This window comes from Numida meleagris, chromosome 1, assembly GCF_002078875.1.
Source record: "Numida meleagris isolate 19003 breed g44 Domestic line chromosome 1, NumMel1.0, whole genome shotgun sequence".
NCBI lineage: Eukaryota > Metazoa > Chordata > Aves > Galliformes > Numididae > Numida > Numida meleagris.
Window position 1 is genome coordinate 42,178,021 of NC_034409.1, and position 14,475 is coordinate 42,192,495.

General features: G+C 35.3%; 1 protein-coding gene across 1 annotated transcript in view; it reads right to left on the reverse strand.

Moving 5' to 3' along the window:
- SLC6A15 (solute carrier family 6 member 15) overlaps nucleotides 211-14,475 on the reverse strand; it is a 36,613-nt gene continuing 22,348 nt past the window's right edge. Inside the window, exons 5-12 of the mRNA XM_021385310.1 lie at nucleotides 14,125-14,306; nucleotides 12,426-12,536; nucleotides 9,787-10,028; nucleotides 9,500-9,692; nucleotides 8,439-8,631; nucleotides 6,021-6,180; nucleotides 2,886-3,048; nucleotides 211-2,247 (exon numbers count right to left, since the gene is read on the reverse strand). Of these exons, the coding sequence (XP_021240985.1) occupies nucleotides 1,876-2,247; nucleotides 2,886-3,048; nucleotides 6,021-6,180; nucleotides 8,439-8,631; nucleotides 9,500-9,692; nucleotides 9,787-10,028; nucleotides 12,426-12,536; nucleotides 14,125-14,306 (1,616 nt within the window). The 3' untranslated portion in view covers nucleotides 211-1,875. The remainder of the gene's footprint in view (nucleotides 2,248-2,885; nucleotides 3,049-6,020; nucleotides 6,181-8,438; nucleotides 8,632-9,499; nucleotides 9,693-9,786; nucleotides 10,029-12,425; nucleotides 12,537-14,124; nucleotides 14,307-14,475) is intronic.

A 14,475-nucleotide genomic window follows, 5' to 3' on the forward strand; every position in this document is an offset into this window, starting at 1 on the left:
ATACAAAGAGAATAACACTATCTGATAGAGCAAATTCTGAGCTACAAAACACTATTTTTGAATATAGCCACCACTGTTAGCTAAGCATTTTCACCAGTGATGAACAAGAGCCTGTATGCCACACTCATCAAAATCTGTACCAGTGAAGGTGACCCACTGTTTCACAGCTGCTATGATGGCATCATTGCTAGGAAAATGTTGCCCATGCAGTCCATCTTTCATCAGCCTGAAAAGACAGAAGTCAGAAGGCACCAAATCTGGACTATACAGTGGATGTGGTAGGACAGTCCATCCAAGATTGAAGATTGTGGAGCACACTGCCAAACTATCATGGGGCCTGGCATCATTGTATTTCAAGAGAAAAGTTATCTTCTTCTCTGGCCTGACCCTGGAAGTTTGAGCCTTCAGTCCTTATGTAGTGGTCAGGGTTGATAGTTTATCTGGGTTCCAAGAAGTCCAGAAGGATCATCCCAAAAGACAGTGCATGTCACTTTACCTGCTGAAGGCTGTGTTTTAAACTTACTCTTTGATCAGGAATTTATATGCCACTGCTCCATGGACTGCGGCTTTGACTCCAGCTCACGTTAGTGATACCACATCTCATCACCAGTAGTGATGCAATCCAGGACACTGTCACCTTCAGCCTTGGTCCTGACAAATTTGAGTACAGTGTTCTTTCTTTCCCTATATGACCATTTGTGGGACTTACCTGGTGCAAACTTTGTGATATTCCAATATTGCCACCATTGTTACCAATGCATTGAAGCTGATATTCATCTCCATACACAGTTCCCTAGTTGTAATCTGCAGACTTGCACAGATGCATTGATCAAGACACTCTTTATTTTGTGGTATGACATTTGTGCATGGCCATCCAGAACGTGGCTTGCCCTTCACATCGCTGTCACCACTCTTGAAACACACCATCCACAGCCTCAGTCTGCTCATATCCATTATTTGGTCACCGTAAATGTTCAGCAAGTTTTGATGAATGTCAATGGATGCCATTTTTTTTCCCATGGAGGACTTCAGTGACACCTTTGCTTCATAGGCACTTCCATGTCAGACACCATTTGTTAGACTACCCCTCTGATGCCATCTGTCACATGGCAACAAAATGTAATGGAATATTGGTGGGAAGGTTCTCCCTCTACTGCTGTATCACCAGCATCCACTTCTGATGTCATGGGCCAGTATAATAAAATAGGAGGCATTACTTTCTTAACAGCCCTCGTATACAAATACAGACAGTTTATGCAGTCCCCAATGAACAGGGAATCTTTTCTTGCCTTCCCATAAGTCTACTCCTTGATTTTCTAATACTATTGCTCTATACAGATATTACATAAGAAAATAGTTTGCAGGTTTTTTACTCAGCTAATAGCCTAGGTAATTATCAGTGCTAACAAAATAAGTACAGCATATCTACATAAGGTATATACAAATGTGTGCACAAACATGGGTTTGGTGAACTACTTCAGAGCTCACTTTTAATACTGGGGAGTTAATCTGGAAGCAGGGAAAAAAAAAAAAAAGATTTCCAGTGACATTACCTCAGAAATATTACATAATCTGAGTGGGACCTGGGCTTCAGTGATAGAAAGATTTAAATTTAGAAATTAATTAAAAAAAAAAATTCTCAGCTACACTGGCAGATGTAGGCTGACACTGATTTTTCATTTCTTCTCTTCAGTGCAAATGAAACTCAGAGCATTAATCCAAAGGGAGTTTTCTCAACCTGTAGAGACAGTCATAACATTTTCAAGACTGCCACTATGGAGCACCTGAGATCGCACCCTAGTGTGTGAATATACCACCTCTTTTAGGGGAGCCATGATCAACAAGAGGAGAAACAGAGAACATTTTTTTCTGCAATTACAAGTCAGATTCTGGCATATCAGGCATATCTGCCATTAGGTATCCAATACCGTAGCGCCCATTTGGAGCAGTGTCCAGAGTTGGTGATCCAGACTGTTTTCGATATATGTTTTTCCCAAAATTTGGAGATGGCACTTCACTTGGACTCTTTCCATGAATTAGGCTTGTATTATCTCCCTCCAGATTAACAGGTTCCTTTATTATCCGGCCTCTTTTGTAGGATACAGATGCCAAGCTACCAGAGCTGTCATCAATAAGGTTGCAGCGGCGCACTATTAAGACTATTGGGACTGGCAGTATGGCCAATACCATCAGAGATATACAGACAATCATTCCCCATGTTGGGTAGCTGTGGAACTCTTCTGTAGCCTGAGAATGCCAAAAGAAAAAGATTAAATATAGGCCTCTCTACTCCAAGCATGAATCACATGACAGCAGACTCAGTTTGTCTAACAGCTCAATTAGTATTTAATTTTATACAGGGAAAGGAGCACCCCAAGCCCACAATATGGAGGCATACTGAATTCAAAAGTCAGACTATTGGACTTAAGACGATCATGGAATGGATTAAAATTCAAGTTCTGTATAAGGCACAGCAGATACTACCTGCATCCAAAAAGGAAAAGTTATCACATTGCTAATCTCTTTATTTAGTTCCAAGTACAAAATTGATGTGATATCTGAAATGATTTATTCAGTGCTGTCACCAACAATTTTCTGCACTAAAATAAAATTTAGTGAAAGTGAACAAATTATTTTGTCCTTAAAAACATCCCCAACATACAGCAACAAACTAAAACTCACCAAAAAAGCAAGTACATTCATGTCAAGCAGTTATATTTTAAAGCAAAAGAAATACTTCAAAATTTAAAAGATTGTTAATCACTATATCATTATTTATACTGATAATGAATTTGTAATTTAAAAATTTGGGGTTTTTTTCACATACTTTTGAAATACTTAATATCTGATTATGATGATTGTGATGACATCTACTATATACATACCGTATCTTCAATCCATGCATTGTAGCCTGGAGGACTTAATCCCATTTGGACAATACTAGCTACCAGCAAACATAACAATACTAAAGGTGAAACATACTTCCACATGTAGTAATAATACTGGCTTGGAGAAAATCCAAGCATATCTTTCAGATCCTCCATGAATCTGTGAAGGAAATAAAAGGTTATCATTACCCCTTCCACTGAGATCTCAAATACTACAGTTGATAGCACCTAATTTGAAAGAACAGACATGCTGACAAAATGTATGTATAGAAATACCTGCACTGTAGCTGACTGGATGGCCTGACAAATAGAACTTTGTTACCAGTTCTGAACAGATGAACAAAAAATTATCCCACAGTGCAATAACTTACTAAATTAGCTTTTCAACTTTAAAGATTCAGACATAATATATACTGTAACTAATACAATTACAGTAGAATAGAATCATGATGCCCTTCTAGTCAATAAAAGTTTACATTCCAAGTTTAATGCCTTATCCAAGATTATAATGTTGGATTGCTGAAGAGAAAATAGAGACTAGAGGCATCTTAAAGTGCATTAAATGAATAATTTTTGGTAAGCAGAGAGAAACAGTGAAATATCTGTAATTTTACTAACCAATTAGATCACATTTACAACTGTTCTCTTGAAACACGGGCTCACATAGTTTGTGAATTCAAATGATACTGTGTGTTACCACATATTTTCTGAAGAATAATCTTTCATGTAGAAGTAAACATCAAAGCAGAATTTGAAGACCAAGCTGCTTTCTATTTCCCTCTATTAACAAGGTTGAGTGGGACAGGAAATACATAAATATAACTTGCATTTTATGAAAGCCTTTACTGAAAAGATTCTTAGCGCTTGAGCCTTCTCCTCAATTTAGAACAGTGAATATTAATTCTGCAATGAAGTAACTACCTGAAGACTCTGCTAAGTGCAACTGCAGTTCAGACAACTGCAGTATCCAAATTTTTTTTCCCATGTGAACAGCTGGCTGCAAACAAAAGCTGTGAAATAAGTCTGCCCCACTTCCTCACCTCACAGCTTGCACAAGAATCCTTCTTCCCTTTCTGCTTCTGTCACTTTTATGGAGGCTGACAAACTTAAAATCCTGTTTCTGCATCATATAGATGGCCTTATCCTGCAGTGAGTTGTAAGCTACATGAGTAGTTTAGGTACTCTAGGTAGTGGAAAGGGTTGAGATTTCAGAGGCAGACCAGACTGCCTACTGCTGTAGATGAAGCCAGATGTCATGGACATAGCCGATTAGCCAAACCCTTTCCAGTTTTTGTGAAGGTAGAAGAAAAAGGAAACACTGTATTCTGCTTCCAAAGCAGGCCAAATCTAGTCATACCTGCTATTCACCTACATCTCCTTGGCCCTACTGTCAACATGAGCATTAGAAAGCAGTAGGACTGTTGCTGTTGATCAACTGCCAGGCCAGAGAAGATACTAGCCTTCCTCTTCTCCTCAGAAGCAGGCCATACAGGAGAATGTAGTAGACCAAATTTAGAACATGGGCCACTTGTTGAACCATGCTGGAAAGATATTTAAACTCATCTTTAATATACAGGAATTTACAAGAATCTTTTTAACATCTTCTTACATTGCCTAATGCTTGCTGAGGCATGTGCCATCACTTCTGAGCACATGTAAAAACAACACATCTTACAGATTCTGCAAAAATAATTTTGAATCCATATGTGTGCTGCAATGTAAAAAAAATATCTTTATACATAAGTTATGGTTTGCATCTTATAAGCTGCTGAAATAAAAATTCGCGAAGTTTTAAATCTGCCTTCTTTTGCCTCAAAATTCCAAGTTATGATCTGAACAAAACTATTTTTGTATTCTTGATGGAGTACATTGTTCCAGAGCCAGTAGAAGAAGAGAATATTTTTAGAGCTAATTCTTTTGGAGTGTGCACAATCCCTGATTCTCTTTTAACTCCCTTGTGGTCCCACTCCCTATTGAAATGTGTGCATGAAAAAATTTCTTATAGCAATAAACACATTTTGAAAGCAGTTACACATGTGAAGTTACTGTCACATAAACACTCGAAGAAATTTTGAACCACATAGCTTGGGGTATTCTGTTCTTTGTTTACACTGCAGTGAAACACGCCGTTAAAAAGATGCCGAATCTACAAAAGGTTTGTGCCCTCAAAAGATTGCCTTTTCTTTCCAGGTTCCCTAGCTCTTCACCTAATGAAACAAAAATCTGTTCTCTTCAAAGTCTTTCATCACCTTCTTCACTCTACTTATCTTATTTTATAAGCCACCATTCTCACATTCTTACAATTTCTGTCAAATGATGTAGAAACATTGGAGATACGATGCTCTTCACTCCCCCCTTCATCACTGTCTAGAAGTCATCACTGCTAGAAGACTAAACTTTTTTATCAAACATGCTTCCTCCTTTTAAGTTCTCATCCTATTCTTTGCTATAATTTCCTGGTTTTTTTTCCCCTCACAATATAATGCAAAGAACATTTAACTGCTAGAACATCCCAAGCTAAATCTAGATAATAAACAAAAACCTTCTTACTGTTACAGTCACTAGTGTTTGCTTTGTTTCTCTCAGGCTACCCAAAATACTACAGATCTGTTCAAAATCCTCCTCCTCATCTGCTGCTCAGACCACTGTTATGACTTCTTGAAATCCTTTCCTCGCTGTCCTTTACATATATAAATTCCTGATATTTGCCCATCCAGCCTGCTTTCTACCTCTAATTCTGACCCTTTTATTCTCTTCTCTATTTGTTCTGTGGGTTTCACCTGATGCACTATGCTTTGTTCCAAACCTGTTCTTTAAAGACTTGATTCAAGTCCAGAATTACCCACTTTGACTCCTTTACCACACCAAGAATAACACCTTTATAATCATACAGACCAGCAAGAAATAATTGCAAAAATAAATTTCTGTTTTCATCCTTAACTCCTGCTGCTTTCATTTTGTTTTGCTTTTCCATATCTTTGTCTCACAGTTAGTTTACAAATAGGGATATATTTCTATTGACTTGAATTTATTTGTTCATAGCAAATACTTGGTGCTATAGAATTATAACAGAAATAAATATTGCAATGAATACTGTTGATATGGACAGGGAAATATATTTCCTTTACTTACTTTTCTATTCCATAAATTCGAGTAACTGCAATGTTCTCCAAAATGACCACAATAAGCAGGGGCAGAGTAGCTGAGTAGTCATCAAACATCGTGACAAAATAATTTCCAGAGCGCTGCACAAAGATCAGGCCAATAAAAAATGCTACCAAGCAGCAGATGACTGGAATGAAGGACAGAAATGTGAGTTGTAATAACAATTTTCCATCGCAAAAGAGGAAATGAAGGGAGAGTTTGAAATAGCAAAGATGTAATTTAACACATTATTTCATTTCATCAAAGATGAAATAATTTTCCTTATTTTGGTCTCAATTTTGAGAATATTAGGAATTCTGCCTACTCCCTGTGAAACAGAAAAGTCATGAAATCGTTAAGTACTGGAATTGCCATACTAGAGCAGCCCTTGTTAAGCAGCAGGGATTCATCAATGGACTTTTTCTCATTAAACATTTCACTTAATGTGAGCTAAGCATCATATTATTTGGTCACTAAATCCCCTCCATAATCAGCATAATTTTTTTTCAGCTAACTTCATCAAGAATAGGATTGAATGCTTAAGCAGCTACAAAATACATCAAATTTCAATAAACTGTGAAATCAGTTGTATGCTGAGTGCCAGCAAGACTGATTCTCCTTCTTGAAGTACCTTTAATTCCCCACACTGAGAAATTAGGCTAATGATACACCTATGCAGTCTAAAATTAGGTGAGGGGAATCTGAACCTAAGTATAAAGCCTACTTACAGAATATAGTAATTGTACAAATTCCAGCTATTTGCTGTTGAGTAAAGTAGCGAAAGGATAACAGTGATGCTTTTCTTAAATACTGTGGTGTGAGATGACCATTCTTCAACACAGGTAGAATCTCCCCAGTGTCACTCTTATTAATCACACTGACTTTTATTACCAACCCCAAGAAAAGAATTTGAGTAAAATTGTATGTATGTGAATTTAGAAAACCTTGTTATTCTTACGTTCTCCCATTATGTCTTACCACCACGTGCACAATAAAGATGCACCTCCAGCTGTAAATTACGCTCTGGTAGGTACACTATTCATAACTCAGCATATACACATACACAAAGTAACTTTAAGCACATTTGTTGGTTTCTCTGAAAAGTAGAACTATAGTGAAAAAAGTTGCAAGTGTATTCATGCTTCCATTAAATCTGATGATTTGCGGTTTCTCAGCACAAACTCTAGTGCAAGCATAGTACTTATCAAATCTCAGTGATATTGTATGGAGCTTAACCCAGGCATTCCAATTTTGTAAGTTAACTATAAAAACACTAGACTACATTGTAATCCTTTGAGTAAAACTGACTTAAGTACTAAAAATAATACACATACAACACTTTTAAATGTTACCAGAGAAAAGCAGTTCTTGAATATTCATTTAATATTTTTTTTCAAATGGTATAACAAGGAGTTACAGTAAAATGCACCATTACACCAGAGTAATGACTATATAACACGGTATTTGCATACAGACTTAGGGCAAACCACTGATTTCTAAATGTCACATTAGTTATTAGTTATCCCTGAAAAATAAGCTGATTAACCTTTGTGAAGAATTTTATTTTTAAATCAAACAAAGCAAAAAAATGCATGTTTTGCATTATTACATGTTACATACTACCTTAGCACTCAGCAGTTAGGAAAGAACAGTATTCTGCTATACTAGGCAGCGGTTAACTCTTTCCTCCATGTAGCCAGAAAATGCTAAAGCAGCAGGTTTGGGTTTTTTTTTATTATTATTTTTTGTTCCTCCTGTCATAGCTATTGATACAAAATCCAAATTTGTACATAAGTGCCTAGCATCTCTCCTGAAGATTTTCAGAGACAATTTTTCATATTTTATGCTGATTTTTTATTTAAAAAAAATTGCTAGAAGAAAATCAAAACTACATGAAGAGGTTATAACTCACATAACTTTAGACATTAAAAAGAGAAAAAAAAAACTTGTTTAAGATCCTTCACATGTTCAACAGAGAAAAATATGTTCTTCTGGAAAGGATTTTTAATATAACAAACATTTCATTATAAATTAAGATTTCATTTGCTATTATTATTATGATTTATTGTAATTTGCAATATATTTTCATCATTTCCTTTTGCTTTGTTTCCTTGATGTGTGACACAGGCTTGGATGGAAAATATTCTAGAACAGCTCAGAAGGACTTAATGTAAAGAAATTTAGAACAGAAGTTCTCTATTAGATTGAAGTTCCCTGTTCCTGCTCTTGCAGCATCCAGAAGTATTTACTTGTAGATATTTACATGCATGTGTATGGAGGTATAATCTGGAACAGTGATTTTCTCACCTGTTAAATGTAAGTACTGAAAACTTTCATGTCAGAAAACCAAGACACATTACTTTTGGCTTACTGTTCTGATGAAAAAAGAAAGGTTGTGAAACTCACCAGTAAGAATTTCTTTCCTAATTTTGAAAGTATCAACAATGGGTGTGATGATGCCTTCAATGGTTCCAAACATGCTCCCAAGTCCCAAATTTACCAACATAAGGAAGAACATGACTGACCAGAAGGGAGAAGCAGGAAAGTGGGTCATTGCTTCTGTAAAGGCAATAAAAGCTAAACCAGTTCCTTGAACAGCCTGTTAGAAAAAAATCCACATTATAATTCATGGACAGTAGTAGTAGTCTTAGTAGTAATAGTAGTGTGACAGTCTGACTTCATGCTCTATTAACAACATAATTTTTGCTCATTTACAGATAATTCAGCATAGAGCTATTATATCAGATGGCGACAAAATACACTCTAATGTCTCTTGTTAGCATATAAAGGACTTCATTTCTATATCTATGTTTCAGTTTTATAAGGTTGGAATAGTACAGAACTTTTTAATGCTCAAGTCACCAATTTATATTTTAGCCTCAAATGCTGGTGCAACTGCACAGAGGTTTGTGTTTCAAACTCGAAGTCTCTTTGAAATAAAGTTAGAAAAATATTCTCTACAGATATGGTTTATCACAAAGATTTCAAAACAGGATGATGTTAATAAACGAATGTCTAATAAGTAAATAAAAATTTTCCTTTCCACTGAAGTAATATCTATATAAAGTAATATTGCTATTATTAAATAATCTTGATTATTTTAATTTTCTTGATATTTTTGAAATTTCAATTATCTTGATAATAAAAGACATAATTGAAACGCAGTATAGATACATCTCTATTTAGAATTTGGAAAAATGTCTGTGGTCAAACAGAACTTCAAAAATTTATCATCTCTAGAGGACTCATGTTATGGTCACAGCATGCTAGAAATCAGTGGAGACGTCAAACACAAAAGTGCTCACACCTAAGCAGGAATGAGATCCTGCACGGAATCTTATTTTCATATGGACTGCTATAGGTACACAGTATCGATATTCTACATAGGTATACTTCAGTTTATTTCAGGCTTACAAATATTCCCCTCTTCATAATATTTTTATTTAAGATGTATTCATTTCTCTCACCTTGTCAAGCTCATCTTCAATTTGACAAGATTTCAAGCCAAGAGAATCAAACTCTTCTTCTTTAACTTTCTGAATAATATCATAAACTAAATTGTAATCTTCTGCTGTAATGCTTGAGAAATTGATATGATGTGGGATCATATCTTGGCTCAGATTTCCTGTTTTCAAAAGTTTTAAAATCTTCTCTGAATTTCTGTAAAACACAATAAACACAAACTTGATGATCTATGTGCATTCATAAATGAAATTTACCATTAAAATAATAATTAAAAAATTGATATTCATACTGGATAACACATTTCTCATTTATGATATTGGCTTTGAAGCCCAGAACTGCAAACACCACCAAGGTTGCCAGCACAGAAGTGAAAAAATTGATGAAGGACACCAGTACAGCATCAAAATGGCAGTTGTTGTCTCTCTTGTTGTAGCTTGAAAAGGCAATGACTCCACCAAATCCAAGCCCTAAGGCAAAGAACACCTGAGTAGCAGCTTCTCTCCAGACCTTGGGCTCCAGCATTATTTCAAGCTGTTTGAAATTAGATACAATATATGTCAGCTATAAAATGCATTTCTATTACATGGAAAGAACACAGAAAAAAAAAAAAAAACAACACATGAAGACAACCTACATTGTAAAATACTAATATCCCACTATGCCCCACTACAAATATATTTTCATTATGATAAAGTTGAATGTAACACCTAAAGTCGGGTGTATTTACAGAGGAGAATTCCCATTTAATTTATACAATATAAGTCTTAAAGAGAAATATTCTATGCTGTAGGTTCCCAACAATGAGATACTACTGAAGCTACATAATAACTGAAATAGCAGCTAGTTATTCTGTGAAATCAGAGAAAACATCTGTCTTTTTTTAATTTGTAGTACTCACTCTCTTTTATTTTTCAGTACTTGTACTGACAGGCATTAGAATTAAGATTTCTATTGGGAAGACAAACCCATTTATAAATGCAGTAAGTATGCTGAAATTTGTTTTGGTTGTTTTGTTTGTTTGTTTTGTAATTTAAAGAGCAACAAATTGAACATGAAATACACGTGCTTATATGGAGTTCTATTACATGCAAATACATAAAGCAAAAATGCAACATATGAAACAAACACTTGGCCACCAGAATTTGCACAGTGCACAAGTAGAATCTCCCTTGTGACAAGTTCAAGACATCTAGCTGAAGTTAAATGAGTGATGTATTTTAGGAACAACTAATCTTTGTATCTCAACTTAAATGTTAACTTCAAAAACATTGCTCTTCAGATGATCACACCTCAAGAAATGTCTTTGTTTAAAGTTATTAATCATTGTGTATCTATTTAAGATCCTTCTCAATTCTGAATAGTAAAAAAGAAGTGTATATGAAACTTCAATATTTCATCTTCTTAAGTTGATCCACGGTCTCTGCCCATTTAACAATGAAAGACCTTACTTCTTCAAATATGACTTTTTTCTAAACCTCAGACCTTATTAAAAACAGTAAGACTGAAAAGCATCAATAGATGCCAGCAAGAGAAAACTATCTTATTCTGAGAAAAAAAAAATAAAGTCCGCTATTGTTATATATAGATAGCAAAAACTTTCTTCAGTCTTCTAAGTACACAGCCAAAAATAAAATACATTTGAAAAAAAGGGGTTTATTACACTAAACTTGTTGCTGACATATATATATATTTAATAATGGCAACACTCAAGTAGCTACTATACCTACTCCAACCTGCCTGTACCACACAGTCATGCCAGAGACTTTCCACTAGAGGGTGCTACAGGAATAGTCTTCATTTTACCAAATCTGTAACTGGTTTACTTAATAAAATGCTTCTCCGTTTTTACAGGCTACATGGAAACAACAAAATGTAGTCTGATATGAGTCTGATTTCCAAGGTAGTTTCCTGGGAACCTACAACCCAAGTTAGTGTTTAAATAGAGAAACATTCAGAGATTTTTATAAAAATACTTCTGAAGGCTTATATCTACATATTCTCCATCTGACTTACATGATTCCTAACCTCAGATTTAAACCACAACTTATATTTTGATAATAATAATTGTAAATTGGCAGATGGAAGTCTTTCAAGATCGTTTATCTGAACATTTGAAACAACTATATAATTAAACGATGAAATTAACTATAAAGTGAGGATCAACTGCAGCTTTTTGTTGCATGAAAGATGAAGTAACAAAGAGTGCAGGGTGGATATTAAAGAGGAGTTTCAGTACTGACTCCCTCTCAGTATATAAGGTTATTTTTCTAGATAAAGAAAGAATACTGTCACTGAGAAACCAGATTATAACTTCAAGAGTTCTGTATTCCATGTCTCCTGTAGATTTCTTCTTTGTCAATAATCATTACATTTCTCTGTTCCCCAGATTTCCCCTAATTTGCCTAAGCAGCCTACAAGTTCCTGCAGAACCACAACTCTGTAAAGCAAGTGAAGTTCATTTCTAAAAGGAACAAATCCTTTCAAAAATGACAAATTAATTATTTAAATCTATAACAGTAGTCAAGGTAATGCATTTCACTGTGACACCCCAGAATGAAGCATTTAAATCCTAGAGAATCACAAGATTAAAAATGCACAACTCTTTTCATTACTTGATCAACTCAAGTTTTCTAAACATCCTAATTCCTATAAACAGCACTTTCATTTGCTTATCTTTGTAAAAGCAGCTGGATCTGGGAACCAGCCATGCAAAGGAGCTAACTCCACACATACATTTAGAACACATGGAGCCTTATGGACCTTAGGGTTTGATGCTTTGGCACCGAGGTCAACAGCAATTTTGCTATTGAAGCAAACAAGAAAATAGTTCATCTTCTATAAAGGCAGTATGCTTATCTGAGAGCACTCATAAATGCTCAAATTGCCTCTGAAACTTTAAATACATTGCAAAAAAAATTAAGAACATACCTTAGGTGTGAACATGTGACGAATTCCATCCAATGATCCATTGAGGAGAAGTCCTCTGACTAGAAAGCACAAGAGTACCACATAAGGGAAAAGTGAACTAAAGTACATGATCTGAAAAACATTAAAAAGAAATTTAACATGACATTAGTTGACATTATTTTCAACAGTTTCACACTCAGTATCCTTTGTACTTATGGCTGAATTAAAAACTATTTGTTCTCAAAGAAATATACAAAACATGTTCCGTTCCCTTTGTCCCTGCAGAACAGAGCAAAATGACAAAACTGCACTCAAATAAATTCCATACTGTATTAAAACACTACAGTTGCCAATATGTTAACTAACTGATAATCACCTGTAAGCTTTATAGGGAACCTGCATGTGAAGTCAATGAGAAGATGAGGAGAAGGACAGAAATAGACTGTTTCAGAAATGTTTCCCTTTACAAATGCACTTTAATTCAAGTACATGATATGATAAAGATGCAGCATGAACAGAAAGTCATTCTGAGTTCAAAAGCAGAGAAGAAGCAGTCAGTGGAAAGTATTCAACAAATGGATTCAAACCACTAAGGAATGCTTATTGCCAAAAATAAAGAAGGAAAACCAGGGATATTCTCTAATCTACAGAAATCATTCAAGATCTTGTAAGTTTGACCTATAAAAGCAAGAAACCAATATTGCTTTGACTACTGGACAACCAAATGTCACAGGGCCTTGAGAATCCAGAAGCATGATGCTGCACGGTTTCCAACAGAATAAGCTTTTTTTTGCTGTTATATGTGAAGATCAACATTTCTGGGCTTCTGTATCATCAGATAGAATACATTTATGACACAATGATTGACTCATTTATCTAATATACAGAGAAAATGAAAATTTGTAATCAAATATGATCTTTCACTCTCCATCACCGAAAAGCAAATTTATTCTCTGCTTTAAAGTTTAGTAAAACAATTTTATCCCTAAACTTGCAAGTCATTTCTTTAACTGAAATATACTAAAGAGATCAAAGACTGTTTCACCTCAACACAAAAATTCCTAATAACAAAGAATTAGTAGCTGACAGGAATTAACAGTTGATTATCTCCCATCTGAAAATCCCACTGAGATGAACAGATCTCAGCAAATCATTCACTAGCCAATTTAGCTGGCTGGACAGGAAAGAAGTCAAAGTGATGTACTTGGATCCAAAGGGATGGTCAGTCATTAATCAAAGAAACAACACAGAATCCTGGCTGTGATAATGACAGAAGCATGGATACTGATGACAGTAGCAATAAAAAGCAAATACAAAGAATTTTGAGGGCCTAGGTGCATTGCAATTTTGCTGAGAATTACGGATATACTCAGAAACTTAATTCCCTAGACATTCAGAAGCACACAAGCTCTCGTTGCATTAACAGTTCAGCAAAGCTAAGGTGCAGTTCCTTGCAACAGTTATGTTGATGAGAACAGAAATTATTTTTCTTCAGATCTCAATCCCCACTAAATTACAGTTCCCATAAAAATTACTACAGTTTTAATGCTTAACTACTAAGAGAGTGGGGATTATACAAATAGTGGGGTGAGTCACAGCTTCCAGCTTACTCCTACAGATTTCATGAAAGAACAGAGGGTGTGGTGAGCAAAAATGTAGTGAAATAGTTCTTAAATGTTTCAGAGCAAAACACTCGCATTTAGGTAAACAGAATACTCACTTTGCCAGAAGACTGAATGCCTTTGATCATGGCTAGGCATACCATGACCCAGGCAGCAAGCAGGCAGACAGTCATCTTCCAGTTTAAACCCCCACTCTCTGACAGAGAGCTGGAAATATTCAGTGCTTCTCTGTACCAGTAATAGGTCGTCGCAGAACTCTTTTCACACTCTGGCTCCACAACTGTCAAGACATGTTAGCAAGTAAAGATTGGCTCAGGACAGAAGTATTTTCCCAACACTTTGTAGCAAGGTTATATCAACTTTATTTGATATTTGCAATTGTGCCATCATTGTTTTCTCTACAGAATCTGAATTTAAAAAGAGTAAAAGAAAATGGAACTGCCATCAAT